At 38.7% G+C, this 24,911-nt stretch overlaps 2 protein-coding genes across 3 annotated transcripts in view; one reads left to right on the top strand and one right to left on the bottom strand.

Moving 5' to 3' along the window:
• Positions 1–548: 548 nt before the first annotated feature.
• Hem (Nck associated protein 1 Hem) lies at positions 549–4,608 on the top strand. Its single transcript, XM_076309595.1, has 2 exons — positions 549–638; positions 714–4,608. The coding sequence occupies exon 2, from the start codon at positions 852–854 to the stop codon at positions 4,218–4,220; it is 3,369 nt and encodes a 1,122-aa protein (XP_076165710.1). The 5' UTR covers positions 549–638; positions 714–851; the 3' UTR covers positions 4,221–4,608.
• Positions 4,609–5,287: 679 nt separating this feature from the next.
• The window catches only part of Kuz (zinc-dependent metalloprotease kuz), a 171,268-nt gene continuing 151,644 nt past the window's right edge, over positions 5,288–24,911 (bottom strand). Inside the window, exons 5-16 of one of the 2 annotated variants that reach the window (XM_076308705.1) lie at positions 19,362–19,657; positions 18,518–18,664; positions 18,248–18,396; positions 16,509–16,743; positions 16,238–16,412; positions 15,980–16,157; positions 15,146–15,323; positions 14,546–14,779; positions 14,329–14,445; positions 14,076–14,240; positions 13,868–14,000; positions 5,288–11,796 (exon numbers count right to left, since the gene is read on the bottom strand). In XM_076308705.1, coding sequence (XP_076164820.1) covers positions 11,633–11,796; positions 13,868–14,000; positions 14,076–14,240; positions 14,329–14,445; positions 14,546–14,779; positions 15,146–15,323; positions 15,980–16,157; positions 16,238–16,412; positions 16,509–16,743; positions 18,248–18,396; positions 18,518–18,664; positions 19,362–19,657 — 2,171 coding nt within the window. In that variant the 3' untranslated portion in view covers positions 5,288–11,632. The remainder of the gene's footprint in view (positions 11,797–13,867; positions 14,001–14,075; positions 14,241–14,328; positions 14,446–14,545; positions 14,780–15,145; positions 15,324–15,979; positions 16,158–16,237; positions 16,413–16,508; positions 16,744–18,247; positions 18,397–18,517; positions 18,665–19,361; positions 19,658–24,911) is intronic. The other variant, XM_076308706.1, reaches the window with a different exon arrangement.

Consider the following 24,911-nt stretch of genomic DNA (forward strand, 5'->3'; position numbering starts at 1 on the left):
TACAGTGATATGATACCTATGAAAGGGCAATAAACATATGTAAAGCCACTTTTAAATTTCTTTATTTTAGATGTAACTTAGACTCTTTTATTAATTATAAAAAAATAATAGATCAAGCTAAAAAGATGTTAAAAGAAAAGACAAAAAACTTTCGCCCATTTTGGTGAAGCTATTAATCAATTATAATATTAAATTTGGGTGCAATGCTACAAGTCCGAAAATCTGCGTCAAGATTAGATTTTTACGCTGTCATCTTTGGACAATGATTTGAGATTGATTGGGTATGTACTCCACTAGATGACAGCACTATGTCATTTAGAAGAAATGCTTGGAATAAAATCAAATTAAATTCATTGTATTCCATAAGACTATGGACTAATACTGCTTTAAACATTATTTTCTACAAAACTTATCTTCATTAAGCTTAGACTAATATTTAAATAATTTCCCCAGTTTTCAATCCCTGACATTTACGAATTTTGGCGGCTTTTAACGATCGTTCCGTATAGAGTGCTAATACTCCAGCAGCCGTTGGCAACATTGTCCATTTGAGTAGTACTTCAAATCGTACTAGACGTACACAGAAATTACGTCCTACTGTGTCATCGATTTATATTAAACATGTAACAGCTCGAAAGGTAAGACATCGTGTAAAAAACCGCATACTATTTTTTTATGAATGGACGTGATGAATGTGCAACATCTTTTTGTAGGAAAAGAAAGGTCATTCTATTTTAGGCGCATCCGGTGAAGGTGAATTACCCCCAGGGGTGGGGTCACCTGTCATTTAAAACCAAAGAAGCAAATGAGTTATGTGGATCACGTAAGAAATAATATTGAGTAATATAATCATGGCACGACCTATTGTACCTAGTCAACAAAAGTTGGCTGAGAAGCTGACTATTCTAAATGACAGAGGGATCGGAATGTTAACCCGCATTTATAATATAAAGAAGGCCTGTGGCGATGCGAAATCCAAACCAGGTTTTCTTTCCGATAAAACTTTAGAATCGTCTATCAAGACAATTATTAGAAAATTTCCTAACATTGATATTAAGGGTTTACAAACTATTACGAACCTTCGTAATGAGATTATTAAATCTCTATCTCTATATTATTACACTTTCGTCGATTTGCTCGATTTCAAAGACAATGTTTGCGAACTCTTGACCACAATGGATGCTTGTGGTGTACACATGGACATTACAATAAATTTTGATTTAACCAAAGGTTATTTGGATCTTGTTGTGACATATGTCAGTTTGATGATACTTTTGTCACAAGTGGAAGATCGTAAAGCAGTCCTAGGATTATTTAATGCAGCCCATGAAATGGTACATAGCCAGTCTGACCCTAGTTTCCCTCGTTTGGGTCAAATGATTATGGATTACGATGCACCATTAAAGAAACTTTCAGAAGAGTTTGTTCCACATTCTAAATTATTGAAGAATGCTCTTACTTCTTTATGGCCTATTTATCCTGGAAGAAACTTATCCGCTGACACATGGAGGGCTGATCAAAAGCTCAGTCTTGTTGGAAGTCCTGGAAAAATACTTAAAGCAGCAGCAACAGACACTATGTCTTGCGAAACTTTAAGTTTGGACAGAATAGAAAGATGGGTTATTTTAGGATTTACACTATGTCATTCGTTCTTAAGTCAAGAACAGCCTAGTAAACTCTGGACCACAGCTTTGGAGTCAGGTTGGGTTTTAGCATTGTTCAGAGACGAAGTAATTTACATACATCAATATATACAAACATTTTTTGAAAGTATAAAAGGATACAGTAAAAGAGTATCCGAAGTGAAAGAATGTTATAGTCAAGCGGTACAAAAAGCTGGTTACAGACATAGAGAAAGAAGAAAGTTTTTAAGAACAGCATTAAAAGAACTAGGTTTAATTTTAACCGATCAACCTGGTCTTTTGGGACCAAAAGCATTGTTGGTTTTAATGGGACTTTCTCACGCGAGAGACGAAGTTTTATGGCTTTTAAGACACGGTGTTAATCCTCCGACACAAGGAAAAGGCAAGGGAAGAGGAGGAGAAGATTTAGTGGATCGTCAATTACCAGAATTATTATTTCATTGCGAAGAATTAAGAGCATTGGTGAAAAAATATTCCCAAGTACTTCAGAGGTATTATGTGCAGTTTTTATCAGGGTTCGATGCTCCTGCTTTAGATCAAATGATACAGAATCTCCCAGTTTGTCCAGAAGATGAAGGAGCAATTCTTAGCGACATGTGTTCAAAGATAGTTAGTTTAACGGTAAAACAAGTAGAAGATAATGAACTTTTTGATTTTCGTGCTTTTCGATTGGATTGGTTTAGATTACAAGCATATATGTCGATTGCAAAATGTAATATGAATTTAGCCGATAATAGAGAATTAGCGTCATTCATGGATACAGTAGTATTTCATACAAAGATGGTAGATAATTTGGATGAAATGTTAGTCGAAACATCCGACTTGTCTATCTTTTGCTTTTACAGTAAAGTGTTTGAAGATCAATTTCACATGTGTATAGAATTTCCTGCTCAAAACAGATATATCGTTGCTTTTCCTTTAATATGTAGTCATTTTCAAAGCTGTACCCACGAACTTTGTCCAGAAGAACGACATCATATTCGAGAAAGAAGTCTGTCTGTCGTAAACATGTTTTTGGACGAAATGGCCAAAGAAGCTAAGAATATTATTACAGCTATTTGCGACGAACAGTGTAATATGGGTGACAAATTGTTGCCAAAGCACTGCGCTTTATTAATTTCGCAAGTGGTAAATCGAAAAAAGAAGGACAAAAATAAAAAGAATATGTACGAAATCCATAAACCTGGTATAGAAAGTTATAGAAAGACTAGGGAAGAACTTACGACCATGGATAAACTCCACATGGCGTTAACAGAGCTATGTTACGCTATTAATTACTGTCCTACGATCAACGTGTGGGAATATACCTTTGCACCGAGAGAGTACTTGCATCAGCATCTGGAATCAAGATTTGCCAGAGCACTTGTCGGTATGGTCATGTACAATCCAGATACCAGTGAAATTGCAAAACCATCGGAACTATTTGTTAGCGTAAGATCTTACATGAATGTTCTTCAGACGGTTGAAAATTATGTACACATAGATATTACTCGCGTATTTAATAATGCTCTACTTCAACAAACACAAGAGTTGGATAGCCATGGCGATAAGACAATAGCTGCTCTGTATACGCAATGGTATTCGGATGTTCTATTGAGACGTGTCAGTGCTGGAAACATTTGTTATTCCGGTAATCAAAGAGCGTTTGTCAGTTTGTCCGTAGAGGGTGCAATACCCTTCAACGCGGAAGAATTTTCTGACATCAACGAGCTAAGGGCTTTAGCTGAACTAATTGGACCGTACGGAATGAAAATGTTGAACGAGAACTTGATGTGGCACATAGCGAGTCAAGTGCAACAACTGAAGATACTAGCTGCTGGGAACAAAGACGTTCTAATTTCCTTGAGAACGAATTTCGACAAGCCAGAAGTGATGAAGGAACAAGTGAAAAAATTGCAACACGTAGACAACGTACTGCAACGAGTTACAATTATAGGTGTGATTCTAAGTTTCAGACAGTTGGCACAGTCAGCGTTGGTCGACGTCTTGGAAGAACGTATACCATTCCTTTTGAGCTCGATTTTAGACTTCAGGCATCATTTACCATCCGGGGACCCGATGCGAGTGGTATCAGAGATGACGTCTGCGGCTGGTTTAACTTGCAAAGTCGATCCAACGTTAACAGCAGCACTGAGGAGCCAGAAATCCGAAGTGGACGAAGACGAACATTTGCTCGTTTGTTTGTTAATAGTATTCGTGGCCGTATCGATTCCAAAATTAGCTCGTAACGAGAATTCCTTTTACCGAGCGTCCCTGGAGGGCCACTCGAACAACATACATTGCATGGCGACCGCGATAAACAATATATTCGGTGCGTTGTTCACCATTTGCGGTAAGAACGATATAGAAGATAGAATGAAGGAATTCCTGGCCCTGGCCTCCTCCAGTTTGCTCAGACTTGGCCAAGAGGCGGACAAAGAAGCAATCAAATACAGAGAATCCGTGTACCTTTTGTTAGACCAAATAGTCCAGGAGTCGCCGTTTTTAACAATGGATTTGTTAGAAAGCTGTTTCCCCTATGCATTAATACGCAACGCGTATCACGACGTGTACAAGCTTGAACATTCACAGCCGTGAATGCGATTAACGATCCGTGTAATTTTTAACTTGCCACTCAGGGCTACTTTTTTACGTCCAATTTTTACCGGATATCGTTCGATATCGTTTGAAACAGTGCATTTTGCATAGAACAGTATCCTCTATTTAATATTTGATACGTGGCTTGGATATACTATAACATAACAACAACAATACGTTCTTTTTCAGTATTCCGTTACATGTCGTCCCCCGCATAAAGAATCATTTATATTGCAGGCAATGTGTTAAACAACGCTGCCTGTATGAGAATCGAAATACACACGTACCGTACAGTAGACATCGCTCTACCTGCTACACATTTTCTAATGTATAATTGTAACTTTTACAATAGTTTATAAAATAAATACAATTATCTATACAAATCGTGTTTTTATTTCGGGAACGATCTCGATTCAAAGAACCGAACATCGCACGAAGATGTACGTACTTAAAAAAAAATATCAATCATGGATGCGTTAAATATATTTGTCGATTTTCTTTCTTCTTTTCTTTGCTACAAATATCTTCCTCGTAACTTCCTTTTACCTATTGGGTAGCTATTGGGTTGTTCGGGAAGTCATTTAATTTTTTTTTCGGTGAAAATGGAACACGATTCTTTCAGAGCGTGTAAACACTTGATTAAATATTATATATTCTCCATTTTGTAAAACGAAATTACTTTACGAACAAATGTTGAACAAAACATGTAAACTTTGATTAAATATTATATATTCTCCATTTTGGAAAACGAAATCACTCTACGAACAATTCAATAACTTTATAAGGAGGGTTGATTTTCTTTCTTCTTTTCTTTGCTACAAATATCTTCCTCGTAACTTCCTTTTACCTATTGGGTAGCTATTGGGTTGTTCGGAAAGTCATTTAATTTTTTTTTCGCTGAGAATGAAACACGATTCTTTCAGAGCGTGTAAACACTTGATTAAATTATATATTCTCCATTTTGTAAAACGAACAACTCAATTCTCAATTCACTTTACGAACAATTCAATAACTTTATAAGGGAGGGTGTCAGTTGGTAGAGGGTTGGAGAGCACCGTTCGCATAAATGTAAAATGTATGCTTTATTTACTTCTTTACAATGTTTTTGTTTTTTCTCTTTAATCACATTAACATAACACAAGAGATTCACAATCATATTCCTTTTTATTTATAATATTCTTAAAAAACTCGCCGCGTTCTAAACATTTGAGAAAAAGAGAGAGTGGTGGTCTGAAGCTACGTTCAGGCGATTGGTCAGTATCATGCTCAATAAGATTTATATAAAAAGTTCAACTTAATATTATAGCATTTAGACACTGGATGAACGAGTAAACGAAACGCTACGGCACGTCGATTGTAAAAAGTAAAGAACGGAAGATTCCGTGAACGTTCGTGGAAACGTTGTACCGCACGGAATCCGCACGGGGTGTATTCGATGAAACGAGATGATGATGATGATAATGATAATGATGATGATGATGATGATGATGATGATGATGATGATGATGATGATGATAATGACGACGATGATGATGATGATGATGATGATTGATCGATTTCCGCGTGAACCGGAACTCGAGAACGGATACAAGTGAACCGATACACGGATAAAACTAATCTCAGATGCACGATGTTGATAGGTCACCACATTTTTGGATCGATAGAAAAAATATAATCTTCGATTTCTTTTTTTTGTTTCTTCCTCACTAACATTATGTACAAGTGATAAAGTAGTGTGTTATCGCGTCATTATTGACGCAGGTCTGGATTAAGATAGGTACGCAGAGAGATGCTGATTCAGCGAGCAATTTCTCACATTTTTCCCAATACCCCTTAGATCAAGTGTCTCTTGTGCCCCCCTCCCTCCCTCCCCACCTCGGTTCTCGACTCGTGTCGTGTATACATACGTGTACGATGCGTGCGTGCGTGTATTCGTGTATTTGTGTGTACACGGTAGAGAGGGGGCACGTTTATCACAAAAAGATGCAGCGAAACCGCTCGATTACGGAATTAATAATTACACGGAACACGATCTTAATCCAGACGACGCGGAAACGAACAAGCTTAAGCATATGTAGTAGAGACTTCTCAGGGGGGGGGGGGGGGGGTGTGTGTTTAAAAATGATGAAGGAGAACGTACTTTTGTTTTTTAATCGTAATGCTTTCTCATACGGATAAGCGACGTCTTCGTCAACTAGATACTACGACTTTGGCCCCATTCCACGCTCATCTTAGGCTTTTTTTTTTTTTACTTTTTTCTTTTTTTCAACTTTTTCTTCGATACGAACAACACCGTTATTTTTCATAGTTTCAGTTTGTCACACGTTCCGTGGCTAGAACGCGTACCGAGTAAAACACTTCGATCGTATATTCAGTCGGTTTGAATCACTTTTTTATATTTTTTTATTTTTTCTTCATCTTCTTCTTCTTCTTCTTTACGGCAGTGAAATGGAAGCAAGAATAAATTCATTACGAACGATAATCTGGAAACGACGACCGACCGGTTCCGAGTGAGATTTCTTTCTATTGTTGTTCAACCGACAATGTAAAATGTATGCTTTATTTACTTCTCTATAATTCCTCGGAAGGAAGATACGATCGGTCGTAAAGGAATTGTCTTTTTCGTTTTCCTCCTCTTTGAAAGGTATATATCTACGATGGTAATCCGATGCATGAGTTTTTCTATCGTGCTGTACGCAACGCTGAGAATTCGTACGGGTTTGACCATTTGCACTCGATGTTTTCTTATTGGAAACCTAGCAGAAAATCCTCCGAAAATTAACCCGAAAAGGAACATTTTTCTATACTTCACACGGATGAGTTTACACTCTAGAAGAGGGTAACATTTAAATGTCCAATTCGAATTCCAAACCACCGAGTTCTCACGGATAGAGAACAATACATCGAATTAAGGTGTGTACCTTGAAAGGTATTGGGTTGTGTACCTTAAATGACATATTCTCCATTTTGGAAAAGGAAAATCACTTCGAAGGTGGTGACAGAGGATCTCCTCTCGAGTAGCAAAGGGCCAAACCCGATGTCTACGAGTAACGAGAAACTCTACGGTACGGAAACTTTCGTTTAGACTATGTGTCCCTTACGTTAGAAAGGAGGATTTGTAATACTTGTCAGGCTATTACGAATGGCAGTAAAATCCCGTCCACGGACCAATTAAACGGACCGTAGACGGGACACAACGAACTAAAAGAATCGTAACAACACGATCGGACGAGCGATTACGAATGGGACCAAAACGGAACCCCGTGTTGCATCTATATGCAAGAATGTACGAAAAAACTTCTTAAATAATCCTACGTTCACGCTTGGATCGTCGTTAAAATTCGCCAGCATAAAAAGACCAAGTGCTCGGGTTACACGCACGTACAGGCATTCGTTCGTCATCCTTGTTATACTTCCGTCCCGGTTACAAAATACAGAATAATATTTCGCTATAATACAGATCTGATATAAAAACAAGTATTTTTCTTTTACTTTTTTCTTTTTCTCTCTTCCTTCTTTCCACCCTTTCTTCCTTCCTTCCTTACATTCTTTTAGTCGTTCGATTTACCGTTCCCCTTACGGTTATATTAATTATTCGTTCCACGATGATCTCGCGTGCACGTGCACCTATACACGCGCGCCTATACACGCGCGCGGGAAACATCGACGTATGTACAATCATTGAACACTCTCTCGAAATCATCGAACTCTCTTTCAATCGTTGAACTCTCTCTCTCTCAATTATTGAACTCTCTTTCAATCATTGAATTCTCTTTCTCAATCGTTGAACTCTCTTTCAATCATTGAATTCTCTCTTTCAATCGTTGAACTCTCTTTCGATCATTGAACCCTCTCTCTCAATCATTGAACTCTCTTTCAATCATCGAACTCTCTCTCAATCATTGAACTCTCTTTCAATCATCGAACTCCCTTTCGAAATTATTGAACTCTCTTTCAATCATTGAACCCTCTCTCTCAATCATTCAACTCTCTTTCAATCATCGAACTCCCTCTCGAAATTATTGAACTCTCTCTCAATCGTTAAACTCTCTCAAAATCATTGAACTCACTCTCAATCATTAAATTCTCTCTCTCAATCATCGAACTCTCTCTCAATCGTTGAACTCTTTCACATTTATCCTTCCACGCCCCACGTTTTTCTTTTTTTCCCCCGTCCCGTTCTCCACCACGGTGTCTCTCTCACACGATATCTCACGCACGATCCTCTCTCTCTATCTCACACGATATCTCACGCATAATCCTCTTTCTCTCTCTCTTACACACGATCCCCTCTCTCTTACACACGATATCTCACGCACGATCCTCTCTCTCTTACACACGATCCTCTCTCTCTTACACACGATATCTCACGAATGATCCTCTCTCTCTCACACACGATCCCCTCTTTCTCTCTCACAATCACATCGCGACTATTGTACATCTCCGCACGACTCGCAAACTCGTATCGCCGTGAACTCCGGCGGACACCTGACCCCCGTAACCTTTCGTTTCGGTACCCTCGATCCCCCCAAAAGAAACGTTCCTTCCGTCTCGCGTGCCCCGTGACCCCAACAATTCTTACGTTTCCCATTTGATGAATGGTAACGCGTGTAACTTAGCTACCGTGACGTTGCAACGGACACTTTCTCTCGTTTATCTTCTTCTTCTTTTTTTTCTTTCTTTCTTTTTTTTTTACGCTTCTTGCGAAACATCGGAAAGACAAGGACGATAGAGAGCGCGCGAACCGGTTTCCTGGCTAGGAAAATTGGCAAGTTTGATTCACCAAGTGTCAAAAATTGGCAAGTTTGATAATCGAAATCTAGCGTAAGGTAGAAGAATAAATGCTGTTGAAATTAACAATGATAACCACCCTGGTTGTTATCCCGTTAATCGTGGAAGGAATCGAACGGAAGTATTTTCTTTTAAAGACTCGACGAGAGACGAGTACGAAAAAAAAAAAGAAAAAAAAGAACATTCGGTCGATCACGTATAGTTTCGAGAAAGGAAGGTGACTGTATTCGCGCGGGGTTTTATTTGGTGTACGACTCGTGGTTTGGTTATTGTTCCTCGATTCGTCATACGAGTGTGCAGCTGTGTACGAATACGCCGCTCGAGCCCCACGTGCGTTGAACATGTCTCATTAATTCAAGGGGAGGCCTCGTCTTTGGTCCGCCATGCGCATCGTTGAAGCGCGTTTACGGTGCAGCCCCCAATAATTGCAAGTTACAAAACCGTATCGTTTCTTCTTCTTTTTTTTTTTTAAATATAACTTATAACATTCGCGACAGCGGAGATAAATTATCATCTTGCAATAGATAACTAATTAATAATAGTAATAGTATTAATAATAATAATAATAATAATAATAATAGTAGTAATAGTAATAATAATAGTAAGCACAATTCTAGTAATATCGTGTACGATATCGTTATTTTCTCTCCATTTTACCGGTGAAGTTCTCGATTAAACATCGCTAAAAAAAAAAAAATTGTTCACTCCTTGTTCTCGCTTCCCTTCCGTTTCCCTCATAGTCTCTCGTAGCTTTGCTCGCTTTCAATTGGCTAATAAAAATTAGTATAAGAATATTACATATCGTTAATTATTATACTACAATGGTAGAGATCAAGTGAATGACCTGCAATAGTTTGGTAATGGTAGGCGCACTTCTTCGCTCCGGAAAGCGGCGGTGCAACAATCGGGGTAAACACGACGTAATAATCCGTTCGCTGAACGATATTTTGTACATGACGCGCGCGCGTCTTAAAAAGAATTATATTAAACAATTTGGCGTCGGCGATCGCGTTCGTCGCGATATCAACGGGACGTGATATTTTTCTTTTTTTTCTTCATCTTTTTTTTTCTTTTGGTACCAACCGGGGCGACATCACCGCGTAATATCCTTCCGGATCCACCGGTTGGATTTTTCGATAAGGCTTGTACGGCGGATCCCGCTCAAAACGCGATCAATAACACGAGTCTGCGCCAACACCTCGATAAAACGTCGCGCGCGGTCCTCCGTAAAGCGTAACGAGTCGTTCGCGATACTTTGTTTACGTTTCTCGGCGCGAGCGACTCGACCAGGTCGATTTCGGAAACGAATTCTTCTGTGACGTGACGATGGATTGTACGTGAACGACGATCGCGTTTTCGATTCGATCGCGACGATGAAACAAATTGACCAAAAAGGTTTCGACGAACGCGGACCGAAAAGAGAGAAAAAAAAAAAGAAACCGTACACCGTGGGCAAGCTTTCGATCGAAGACGGTCCATTGTTTTAAAAGTCCACGCGAATCGATTATAAAAGTTAAAAGCAACGAGGTACGTTCAGCGGGAGCTTCTCAAAAGTTACGTTTATCATCCTAACACTTATTCCAAATATATATTGTCATCTCCGGTCTCCCATTGAATTTCCCTTCGTCTTCTAACGAGCAGTCTCATCGAGCGTCTTTTTCTTTTTCTTTTTTTTTTTTTAATTTTTGTTTCTTTCTTTCTTCTTCTCACACGCTTTTAAAAACGCGCTTTCGGGAGCGAAACATACGCAATTCGACTTCGTCGATGCATCGACGCTACTATGCAATCTTGGCCATAAAGTGTTCATACACATCGAACGGGCAAACATACGCTACGTTCGTTACCGTAATATTTCTCCCCCCATTTGCTGTGCGAATCCAGCGTTGTTCGTTAAAAAATGACTCTCGGATCGATTACTCGGTTCAACGTGAAGGAATTTTCGCGTAACACAGAAGTCGTTTGAATGCTATGCAGTGATTCCAGTTCGAATGATCGCGTTCGCGCGATTACTCAATGGAGGAGGAATCCGTTTGGAAAGATTCAACGGACGAATTACGTGAAACGTGTAACGATGATACAGATTACCAAAGGGATCGTAAGTTCACGGATCAGATTACATCGAACGCTGTCATTCGTCCAGTCGTTTCCGCCGAACGTTTTTCATTTTTCATTTTTCGTTTTTTCATTTTTCCATCGCGTTTCGCCGATATTCGAACAATATCGAACCCCCTCCCCCGAAAATTCCCTCCTCTAGCGCAAAATCGACAGCGCGATACATCACCGTCGATTGTTTCACTCACACTTCGCCAATTCGCGAATCACGGAACCGGACCTCCCACTTTCGCGTGGATTCCCTCGAATCGAAATAAAAAGAAACCATAGATCCGTAGGGGTAAGTTTTTTTTTCGATCACGCTCCTTCGTTTCCTCTTCCTCTCGTTTACGAGTAACAGAGAGAGAGAGAGAGAGTGCGTGTACGCGTATGTACGTGTGTATGTATACGTATGTGGATGTGTGTATGTGTTGGATCGGCTCGTTTTCACAGTTTGGCATTATACAGAGAGAAGTTAGGGTGCGACGGTGCCGAGACTATGCCTCGTCCGTGGTAGTTCTCTAGGATCGTCACACCTTGTTGTGATGCCTCATCTCGTAGGCTGCGGCCCGCCCCCCACCCCCGGACCCCGAATATGCACCTGCGTACAGTTCTGGGTGGTTGGTACGGCCGTAGTTGGGTGCTGCGCTGCTACTGGCTGGCGCACTAGCTGTGGGAACCGAGCGATAGCCTGCTTAAAGTTTAGAAAGGTGTTCAACTATGAAACGAAATATCGAAGCAAACGAAACGACGTGTGCGAGCCGGGAGCCGATATACACCGCCGGTTACACACTGGACGATAAATATGCAGTACAACGAAATTTTTATGAATCGAGTATACGCCAACACCTCTATAAAACGTCGCCCGCGGACCTCCGTAAAGCGTAACGAGTCGTTCGCGATACTTTGTTTACGTTTCTCGGCGCGAACGACTCGACCAGGTCGATTTTAGAAATGAATTCTGCTACTGTACTTATTTAGTAAATTTTTAGAAACAAATTCTGGTAGCGTACTTATTTAGGAAATTTTTTGAAACAAATTCCGCTACAGTACTTATGTAGGAAATGTTTTGAAAGAAATTCCGTTACTGTACTTATTTAGGAAATTTTTAGAAAGAAATTCCGCTACCGTATTTATTTAGGAAATTTCCTAAATAGTTTCCAAGTTTCCAAATTTCATTTAGGAAACGTACAACACAGTGAGTATGCGTTTTATCGAGAGGTTGCTGTATGACGATTATCATGCATTTGTATTCGTTGCGTGTACCGCTAAGATACTGCATCTACGTTATTCTAATCATTCAAAAGCTATTTGTATCATTTGCCCAATCTCTGCCCCAAACCGAAACAACCGATAGAAATGAATACAAACAATGCAGAAGCGGAAGGAACGAAAAAGTCTGTTTTTACGGTTAAAATTAAATAAAAATACTTGAAGAGTATGCTTGCCAATATAGTAATTAAATGACGACTAATTATCAGTTTTACATAAACTACTTTTATCTACCGTTTCTACTCGTACATTTTAAACAGTGGTAGATTATAACACAAATGGCGGTAGAGTGCCCAACAATTAAATTATGGAAATATTATTCATAAATTTGCTGCTTCGAAGAACAGAGAACTATTATTACAAAGATAATTACTTTTTATATATTTTTGATTTGTTAATAGGTACTTGTAACTTTAGGAAGAATTTGGTGATAAATTCACATAAGTATATTTTATATTTTAATGTTCGAATTATAATTTTAATTTCATATTCGTGCATAACATTGATTTATTATTATTCTGAGGATGATTCAAAATGCACGAGTCGAAGTATAAAATAAAAATAGCTCGTTCAAAGCCGATACGTGGCTGTCATTCAAAAAAAGAAATATCAACGACGAACGTCGACGAGAGAATTAGGAGCAAATACAAGAACTAGCAGCGGGGTGACTCGTTAAAAAATTTTTTCAACAAAGACTTCGGAGAAGTCTGCTGGAGCCTGTGAAGTTTTTTTTGCATTACGTTAGATTCATTTCTATTCGTGAATTTGCTCCTATCGAAGGTATAGATTATAGGCCCCAGCTCACCTCTGTAGGTCATAGAATGATAGTATCAGGTAGTGATGCGCGTCAATCAATGCGAGGGAAATGCAAACAGGAAAAAACATTGATGTAGTTGCGGGTCACACAGGGACAAATGTCAGTCGTTTCACAAATAATGTCGTTTTCGTATGCACGTGTTGTTGAGTTACTTTATTTTTCTCTCAATGCAAAAATGTCGATTAGGTGAACGTAGTACACAACTGTCAAATGCACTCGTCTGTGTTCCAAATTCTATGCTTGCCCAATATTTGTAAAAAGACAATAAAGTCTACCAATAAATGAATCCTTTCTACTGTTAACCGTGGTACTGTTTCAACTAATATCTTTAGCAATTTATTATCAATCCTGTAAATGTTTTTAACAGGTGTTTGTATTTTTTAAATTCCCTTTACAATTCATTCTCATCGCCTTCAACGTATTTATTACGAAAACACCGTGCAACGGTAGAATAATTTAAATATTTAATCGGGGCTTAATTCCAACGGTCCAGAGACGACATTACTCGTGCAACGACGCGATACACAACAGCAAGCTACTTAGCTTGAGTTTAATCCATATTTTATGAGCTAAAATGCAAACATCCAATATGTATTTCAACGAGCAATTTTTACTAAGATCAAACTCGAGCAACGATAGCTGCATCAAAAAAGCGATAGTTTGCCCGCTAACCTACCTTTTGGGTAATACTGTGCACCTCTGCCCTCTCCATAACCATGAGAGGGTCCTCGAGTTCCACTGTGGCCTCCTTGGGTTTGCCTGGGAGGTATACTTCTCGAGCCAGCACCTCCACCACCGTGTGGATTTCGCTGTAAGAAATGAATACATAATTATCACGAACGTTTAAAAGTAATTGGTGTTTCACTCTTTCCACGCTAGCGTACCATTCTTCTCAGAGTATTCATCGGCCTTCTCAAGGTATCGCTGATCCGCCTCGCTGGTGGTTTCTTAGGATTACTGGAAGGAGTATGAACAGCGCAACATTTGATGAATATGCCCATGAAAATAATGAATATTATGCCCATTAGTAATACCGCCCACCAGTATTCCTACAAAAATAAATATTCAGTGTTGGCATTAATGACGTCAGATCCACGGAGAAACGAAAAACGTGTATACGTAAAATTGTCTGCTCACCGTTGCCCATTGAGCTACCGTGGTCAGTGTCTCTTTATTAAATAAAAGATTCTTCAGTCTAGCTAACGGCCCTTCAGCGTCCACCGCTCTACACTTCAAGAAGACGTCGCAGTAACCCTGAAACAGCAATTCCCAAATTATAGTTACTGTCAGCGAACAATAGATTGTACAATCGATCGATAAGAAATATTTACGGGGTTGACGATCAATTTCTTACCTGAAAGTTATCGCAGGGCGATCCAGGCCGAAGACTGATTCCACCATCGGGTAGACCAACGATGTGAGCAAATTCGCTGGTGCTACGACAACTGGATGGATCAGTTCCATTTTGGCAAGCCAATTCGCACAGTTTCCGTTTGTCAATATTCGGAATTACGTTGCTCGTTAAGAAGCATTCCGTCAGATTCCATTCGAGACAAATCGAGCCCGTGCACTCGCCATTGATGCACAACTGTCAACAAATGAAAAGATACAATTGTACAATTCACGAAGGATAAAATTCCTAAACTGGAGTCCAAACACGGATGCTTCGATATCCTGTTCAATGCTTTATTCGATGGAGTTTGTCGGCAAATTTTTCCTCCCTGAGTTTGATATGCAAACAAGATATCGCCCTAGAATATTTTTTTTTTTTTTTCAAGTGAAAAATGTCGATCAAACTGCATCAAACGCAACCGATAGATTGTCGAGGGAGCAATCTTTAAGCTAGATAGAAAGAAGTTTTTATAAATATATCGCCAAGATGCAATTCAAGTCCTTTATTTAAAGTACGATAAGAGACATTACTTATGGGACGACCTGATGCAACTTTCGTTACCTGAGTTCCTTCGTTACATCGAGTTTTGTTGGTTCTTGGCAACGGTATAGGACATTCGGAGGATCTCCCGTTACAAGTCGAATTGTAACTGCAATCGGATTCTGTCTTGCACAGGACGTTCTTTGAAAGTGACACAAATTGGCACGACTCGCTGGAACAACATGGCCCTTGGCTGGGACTGCAAGAAAAATTATTCATATAACTTGTGATTACAGAAGATGCGGATCAATGCATCAGACTTGTGAGAAGTTTGGTTGAATAGTTACAAGAAGGTTGCAAGTAAATACTGTGAATATTTTGAATCGAATGTAAATTAATGGGGGTTGAGATCCTGTAAACATTTTCAAACGAATGCAAATCAATGCAGATTGAGATTCTATAAACATTTTCAAACGAATGCAAATCAATGCGGGTTGAATTTCTGTAAACATTTTCAAACGAATGCAAATTAATGCAGGTTGAGATTCTGTAAACATTTTCAATGAAATGTAAATTGATGGGGGTTGAGATTCTGTAAACATTTTCAAACGAATGCAAATCAATGCGGGTTGAAATTCTGTAAACATTTTCAAACGAATGCAAATTAATGCAGGTTGAGATTCTGTAAACATTTTCAATGAAATGTAAATTGATGGGGGTTGAGATTCTGTAAACGTTTTCAAACGATACAAATTAATGAGGGTTGAGAGTACACCAACGGTCAAGAAAATGACAAAGGTTCTAAAAACTAATAATGACCACAAGTGTCCAAATGTAAACATGGCTAAATAATAACAGTTACAGGTACTGGACCTACTCACAAGCCTAATAGATCGGTTTGATTGAAATACATACCTGCATTGGGTTCCAAACTTTCTACTACAACCCTTTGCAGTCTCGTTCTTTATTTTGTCCACGTCGGATACCTGTCTCGGATAACAACATTTGTCCACACACTCGTCATCGTCGTATCCACAATCGCACTCCTCCCCAGCTTCGACGATCTTATTTCCACAGAATGCTCCAGCAGATGCTACGCAATAGACAGATGCAATAAAAGTAAGTATTCAAGTCGTAGCGAAATGGTGATAATTTTTCGAACGTTCCACGAACCGGAGAAACAGTTCCTCTTCTTGTTGTCCTCGATGGCGTCTAGGACGTTGCTGATGTTCCCGATGCTACATTTCGAAAATTTACTGTTATTCGGCCGATCCCCGCTGGTCGCCGACGCGAACATAATGTAATTTCCGTGTAGCCCACCCGGTCTACATTCGGGAGGAAAATCATGCTATAAATGTAATTAAAATTGAAATTAAACATAACTAGAGCTTAGTCTCCCGGTTCCGCGGTGGTAGACGCGTAGTTGTTTGGAACGAATTCTTACAGGTGATCCGAAATTGTGCCCGATCTCGTGAGCCAACGTCAACTGCGACACTTTCGGTGGTACTCGACTGTTGTAATTTACAAACGTGATGATACCGGTGTTCAGTGATCTTTTCGTGGATTGATACATCCCGTCCACTGTTTCCGTGTAAGTTTTGTATTTCTCGCATATGCCACCGGATGCACCGGATGCTGAGGCAACCCAGGCAAGGCCGAGAGTACCACCGGTGAAATCTCTGTTAATAATACGGACGTGCTAATGAATATTCTTAAAAAAATTCGCATAGGATGCGGCCGTGTTCGTGGTGCAACCTGGAAAGGAATTCTTGTTGGAAAATTAAGTCGAGAAGGTTGGAAAAAAATATTTATTTCTGGGAAGATCTGTTTGGAAAATTCGTCGGTATATAAGAATTGAAACTTGACGAGATTTTGTATTTACGATCTATAGGTTTGAGTTCGTTTTCGAAATCTAAGAAGTATCGTTGAATTGTGAATATAAATTGATAATATTCGGGAAAATTCGTCGGCAAATAAGAATTGAAACTTGATAAGATTTTGTATTTACATTTCGATCAACAGCTTTCAATTCGTCTTTAAAATCTAAGAAGTATCATTAAATTGTAAATATAAATTGATAATGTTTAGGAAAATCTGTTTGGAAAATTCGTCAGTATATAAGAATTGAAACTTGACGAGATTTTGTATTTACGATCTATAGGTTTTTGTTCGTTTTCGAAATCTATGAAGTATCGTTGAATTGTAAATATAAATTGATAATAAATCATTTGTAGAGATTCAAAGGAACGGTAATCTCTACGACAATATTGAAAAAGAAGAATTGATAAAAGTAAGAAGACTTGAAATCGAGAACAAACGATGTAACGAGTACTGACGGCGATAAGTACGAAGTAACGAGAAATTATTGCGCATTTTCAATAATATTGTCGTCGTTAAAAGTCACTACTCGGATCTATTTGAAGACTTTTAACGAGCACGATAAACGAGTCATTTCAGAAATCAGACTTTCGTAATTAATACGTTTTTCTATCCTCTCTTTAAACAAATTATTTGTTATTTCTATAGACCTAAAATCAACGATCAGAAAGGTTTTAAATAAATTGTTACCGCGACCGATCCGGGAGTATTTCTATCCTCCCTTTAAACAAATTATTTGTTATTTCTATAGACCTAAAATCAACGATCAGAAAGGTTTTAAATAAATTGTTACCACGACCGATCCGAGAGTATTTCTATCTTCTCTTTAAACAAATTATCTTTCGTTTCTATAGACCTAAAATCAACGATCAAAAAGGTTTTAAATAAATTCTTACCACGATCGATCCGAGAGTATTTCTATCTTCTCTTTAAACAAATTATTCGTTATTTCCACAGACCTAAAATCAACGATCAAAAACGATCTAAATAAATTGTTGCCACGAATAATTCCCAACCATTACTTCCCTAACCAAAGAAACACTTGACATTATTTCCACGAAGATATAATAAAAAAGCGTAGAAATTGAATTGCTCATCAGAAATTCAATTTCTCGCGCGATAAGAATCCAACGATCGTTGTTGGATCGCGAGTGTTCCTCGTAGAATTTTCAAGATTAATTTCCATCGAAACTACGAGGCCTCGCGAACTTCATTCTTTATTTCCCCACAATAAATCCTCTCTACCTAATTGCACCACGAATTCGGCGGTCCGTAATTATCTCAAAACTGAGTATACATTCGTACCTGTAGGTGAACACATAAGCGAGGCAGAAGTCTTCGTGGTTACCGAGCGAGTGCAAATTCAAAAAGTTACTAACGTCAATGTTCTCCATGCAGAATGGATTCGGTTCGCCGTACGTTTGTTGCGGCGTGCACGCAGTGTCGTCGTCGATCTACGAATCCAAATATTTGCGTTGGTTCCATGAAAAAAGATCGCATAACGAAAAAGAAGATTCCATAAAGAAGAAAAAAAAGACAAAGAAAAATAATAATAATAAAATCTAGACTGATCACCTTTATTCGCTGGACCTCGAATTTGATATTCCTATGCTTGATTCTACCATCGAACTTCGTGTCTCTGTATATGTAATTTACGGCAGTAACGTGTTGCGCGATGAGCGACAGGATCTCCTCTTTGGTTTTCTCCGCATCGTGATGCAACTGCGAAATCGAAACGTGAAAAAAAAAAGAGAAATTCAATATTCCGGCGAAACGGGCGAAGAAACGAGCTATTTTTTATAACGTCGCACGCGGAAAAGAATCCCGAGATAGGAATATTTCTCTAACGCGAGGACAAGAAGAATGCACCGGACGTCTTGTTCGGCGGGAAATGTGAAATGAAATTACGCCTGCCCCTATTACCAAGGGAGAAGCTATACGAATGCGAGAGTACGGTTGGGGACTGAACGTAGGCATTCGGAGTATTCGGCGATTGCGCGAGGAATTCACGTGTTTCGGTTGCGAAATTTCGCGAGAAACAAAAACATAGAAAATAGGAAATAAATCGGGTCAGTTCTAGCTGAGTTAACCGTTCGACTCCCAAGGGGTATCGAAAACTGTCGGAAAATCCCGAACGGCGCGATAGCGCTTCGTTTTCCTTTTGTTTTTTTTAATTGGGTTGTTCGGAAAGTCATTTCGTTTTCCAAAATGGAGAATATATAATTTGATAAAATGTTTGTACACTTTTATTAAAAAAAAAAAAAAAAAAAAAAAATGAACGAAGTGACTTTCTGAATGATCTGATGTGTTTCAGGGTTTTCCATGCAAAATCTGAGAAGCGCGATCGCGCTGCTTGGGACTCGAACGGTCGAAAGGGTCTTACTTTGTTAATTTGAGGAGCGTAATCTTGTTGGTTTACCTGTTCGGATATATATCTCCATATAAGGGGATCAGTCTGAATAAAAAGGGAACAAGTGTTTTTGTTTTCCTCTTTCGGCCTGGCTGCCCTTGGTGCTCTCCGATGACTAGGTTCGTTAGCTTCTCGAGAGTATTTGTGACCAGGTGATTCCTGACCGGTGTTCCATGAATCCGCCTGCGGTTTGCTTTTCTTGTTCGCGGTCCTCTCTAAAGGCGGAACGTCCGCTTGGCCAGAATTTTGAATTCTATCCATCCACTCTATCACATCGTCGGCGACACCACAGCCGCTGAGTCCACCTGGAGAAAGGGAATCGAACGTTCTTAGAAATTTATCAAAAATAATATCGAACAGTAATTCCCGAAAAATAATACGAAAATACTGAATATAAAAATTTGAACATCGTTGGCGATACCACAGTCACTGAGTTCGCCTGGAAAAAGGAAATCGAACGTTCTTAGAAATTTATCAAAAATAATATCGAATAGTAATTCCCGAAAAATAATACGAAAATATTGAATATAAAAATTTGAATCACATCGTCGACGATACCATAGTCGCAGAGTTCGCCTGGAAAAAGGAAATCGAACGTTCTTAGAAATTTATATAAAAAATAACAACGAATAGTAATTCCCGAAAAGTAATACGAAAATATTGAATATAAAAATTTGAATCACATCGTCGGCGATACCACAGCTACTAAGTGGTTTTTCTTTGCTTTTTCGGGAAATCGAACGTTCTTAAAAATTGATATAAAAACTAACATCGAACAGTAATTCCCGAAAAATTCAAATTTTTACATTGAACGATGCATCTTCGTGAGAATATTATCAAGAACGAATCGTTGAAGTTTTCCTGCCTCTGAAGTAAGTCTAAAGGAAAAATAATTCCGAGTTTCTTTTTTTTCTTTTGGAGGCAAATGCATCCCCGTTCGATGTTCGAAAATTTGATCCAGATCTATAGGATCTATCAGGTTCGATATTATTTTCGATGAATCGCAACGAAGAAGCACATGACGAGTGAACCGCGTATACACAAGGACCGGGCTCGAGTAACAACGCGACGAGTACGTATAACTCGAGAACAGCATCGAATATGGTTCCCTTTCGTATCAACGAACGAAGTTCTAACGCGTCGCAGCGGAAGCGCCAATGCGCAGTTTAATTATTCGTGTAATTTCGAAATGCAGGGAGCTGTGTCTGCAAAGCGGATGCACGGACATAATGCGTCACGTAATGACAAACTTAACCGCTTCCCCTTGGGTGTCGTATCGCCCGTAACGACGATGCTATTATTTTGAGGACGCGGTCAGCGATGTACGGACACGAGTGTGAAATCGCGTTTCCTTTTTTTTTTTTTACAACGATGCGACCAACCGATGCAGCCGCCAGGCATTGTATAAAATTTTTCTTTTTTTCCCCCCCTCTTTCTCTCTCTCTCTCTCTCTCTCTCTCTCTCTCTCTCTCTCTCTCTCTCTCTCTCTCTCTCTCTCTCTCTCTCCAAGGCGAGAGATTCGGGAACGGTCGTTAACGTTTCCTCCGTGATATTAAACGCGATCCATTACAATGAAATTCTATTTTTAAAAAGCGTCGCTTCGACGAATCCCTTCCACTAATTTATCCCGTGGCGTTGCCTCGTGTTTGCGAGCTCGACGAATGTCGTTGTCCTTTCAACTTCCGCGGAATAAGTATTGCCGCAAACTCGCTTACCAAAACCCACTAACCGAAACTGACACCGTTGTTTCTAAACCGTGAACGGAGTTTCAAAATGTCGTTCGTGTTTTTGTTTCTGTGTTTCTATTTTCCATTTTTCCTCTCTTTCTCTTCTTTTTCTTTTTTCAACGACGTTGGAAATGTTGCCGCTGGTGTCGCGCCGTTTATAGTCGTTTTATTCGACCGTCTCGTTTTTAGAAACTATACAAGACAGTATAAATGGTTCGGTGTGCATTGTGGCTACGATTTTTGCACGATCGTTGGAACATTTCGTAGATCAATTCTCACAATGAAAACATTTGTTCGTGCATTTACGTAACGATCGATGCATTATGCATTCTGTTTCGGATGAACCAGGTGACTCACGCTCCTGGCCAATAACGGATCTACAGGGTGTCTAATAGTGTTATACAGACTGGAAATTAACGATTATACATTCTTGGATGAGAAGATAACACCACCCTGCTGTCTTTAATTTCTCAATTTTATATATATATATATATATATATGATAACATAAAAGTTGTGTATTGTAAATATAGAGCACCGTGTACTAACATGTTAAGCTAACTTGGACCGACGAAAGGTCAGTCAGTTTTCTCACAAGAAATGTAAATATATGAATCAGCAAAAATGATAACATACTCAGAATATATGTATTTTTTTTATGTGATATAAATTCTAAGTATTATACATGAATATGAATAAAATAAATATGTAGCTGTTCTGTGTATTTTTCAATTTAATTGAACCTGTTGTAGACCATCCCTGTTCATATGTATATATTCAACGACCAATAGTGTTACGCAGACAGGAAATTAATTATTCAGGTCAGTCAGTTTCCTCACAAGAAATGTAAATATACGAATGAGCAAAAATAATAATAGAATATATATATTTTATGCGATATAGATTGTAAGCACGTGAATATGAATAAAATAAATTTGTACCTGTTATATGTGTTTTTCAATTTAATTGAACCTGTTGTAGACCATCCCTGTTCATGTGTGGATATTCGAAAACACTGATAGGACTTCTTTTCCATCAGCACTGTTTATCGATAGGAATTTCTCTTGATCGTTTTATCGTTACGATTACTTGTAGCAATTGAGAGTAAGCGAATGATCCCGGTGTTAGGTGTATATGGTAACCAGTATTCAGCTATCGATATCCCAATCGTCAACATCCCGACAGGAGAGTTATTCAAAGTGTAAACCGAACGCCCACAGGATATAGCTCTTATGAATCACTTCGTCGATATGGCGATAGCTTTCGATCAAATTAGCAGGAGTTTCGAGGAACTAACCTCTGCGTTCGATACAATTGTTTAGCAGTGTGTAGAGTGGAGGTATTAAAAGGACTATGTACAAAAATGATTGGAGAGGTTGAGAATTTGTTGTAATCGCCGTATATTGCTCAAAAGAATTATATCATATATCGCGTGAAAGAATCTACCGTGTTTGTAACAATTGAAGGAAAATATTTGCAAAGTTAAGAATGTTTTCAAAATTGTGCCATATATTACAAAAGAATTATAACGTACACAGCGTGAAAGAATCATACGTGTTTGTAACAATTGTTGGAAAATATTGCAACATTGATAAAATTATCAATGTTTTCAAAATTATGCAATATATTATGCACAAAAGAATTATACCGTACACAGCGTAAAAGAACCGTGTTTGTAACAGTTGAAAGAAAATATTAACAGAGTTATCAATGTTTTAAAAATTGTGTCCCACGTTTTAACGTGAAGAAATATTACACCCGTGCACGGAGGGGTTGGGTAAATTAATTTAATTATACGGAAGAAGAACAGTAGGAAGTTGGCCACAATTTCGCTTTTCTCACACATGCTTTAACATAATAAGGTATCATTAAAAATACGTGCACTGTTAAGAAATTTCTTTTACATTCGTTGATACGAGTTCTGGTTCGGGAATTATGAAAGTTGAAAGAAAGTGTTTGCGATTATGTTTCCGGTATCAATGAATGTAGCCAGTTGTACACACAGGTACTGAATGCACCTTGATCTGACGATGAACGTGTAAAAAGATAGTATTTTTTTCGTATACGTACGTAACAGAAATTATTCATCGAGTACCAACACTCCTTTCATGATGAATGTAGGTTACGCTTAATAACAACCAGGCGGAGCCTTTATTATTTTAATTTTACACGGTGTGTGAAATTTCACATTTAAATAAATTTTCGTCGCTAGATGCTGACGCAAATACTATATTTACTTTCTAGCAGCTTCAATTGACCTTTTTGGCATAAATAAACAAGCGGTCGGAGTAGTTTAAAAAGTTAGATTTAATCAAATCGTGCCAGAGAACCGGCAACAATTGAAAAGTTCCATAACTTGTTATCAATTTTTATATCGCGTTAATAAATTATCCTGCTTAGTATCAAAAATATAATTACCTAAGAAAAAACTAATGGCAGTTAGTGTAAGTACAGTTCGTGTGAGAATCGACACATTCACAATTTGTAAACATTCTGTGTAAAAATCGAAGTGAAACAACGTAATGCATCGGATGCAACGATTGCAACTATAGAGATATTGGTTTCTCGAGTAATGTTCTCAATTTGTAAACATTTCGTGTGAGAATTAAAGCAAAACAACGTAATGCATCGGATGCAACGATTGCAACTATAGAGATATTGGTTTCTCGAGTGATGTTCATAATTTGTAAACATTTCGTGTGAAAATCGAAGTGCAACAACGTAATGCATCGGATGCAACGATTGCAACGATTGCAACTATAGAGATAGATACTGGTTTCTCGACTGATGTTCACAATTTGTAAACATTTCGTGTGAGAATCGAAGTGAAACAACGTAACGATAGTAACTATACAGATACTGGTTTCTCGAGTAATGTTCACAATTTGTAAACATTTCGTGCAAGAATCAAAGCGAAACAACGTAATGCACCGGATGCACCGATTGCAACTATAGAGATACTAGTTTCTCGAATGACGTTCACAATTAGTAAAAATTTCTTTTTCGAAAATTTTGCCAAGTTTCCCTCTCGTGTTCCCATTATTATAATACCAGGTATATTATATACATATATATACACACACACACACACACACACATATACACACCGCGCAAATAATCGATTCGAATAACCGTGGCTTTTCTACGCGTAAATGCTCTCTCTGTGCTTTTTGGAATCCAGATTCATCATGGGTCAGAACGCGCCAAATACGTCGATCCCGGTATCCGAGATAATTGCAGCGGTTGGCTGCCGGTTTTATTGGCGGGTTAACCAAGAGCCACGAGCTTTAATGACTTGGCGTTTTGGCGTGAAGATATTGGTTAGATTTATCGGTATCTGCGTAGCCGCGTTAATACGGATTACCGTTATGGGAGCCAGCAAAGGGACAAACGTTCGTTTGCTCTGTGGGTACCTTGTTCTCCGTAATGCGCGTTACTAAACAAACCTCAGCGGATTGGGAAGATCGATACGAGACACGATCGAACGGCCAGCGAATGGATTTCCATTCGAAGATTGTCTCGTCGTTACTATAAACCAAGACACAATAGTTTACACCCTGAATAGGATTTCAACGATCGGGGGAAGATTTAACGGACATTTTATTAAAATATGACCGTTTGTCTCGCGAAATTAACCATCTGCCACCATTTGATGCAATGTGAGCTAGATAGGGGGTCAGTTCCACAATTTTGGAATCGAGCCGTGTGGAGAAATACACAACACGCACAGGACCGGTTGAAATTGTTGTTATCTCGAATGAAATATTATACTAATCGTTGTACATTCGTTGTAAAATGACCGATTCGATCTTAAAAACGAAAGTTTCTTCTTT

The sequence above is a fragment of the Ptiloglossa arizonensis genome, chromosome 4, assembly GCF_051014685.1.
Source record: "Ptiloglossa arizonensis isolate GNS036 chromosome 4, iyPtiAriz1_principal, whole genome shotgun sequence".
NCBI classification, from domain to species: Eukaryota; Metazoa; Arthropoda; class Insecta; order Hymenoptera; family Colletidae; genus Ptiloglossa; species Ptiloglossa arizonensis.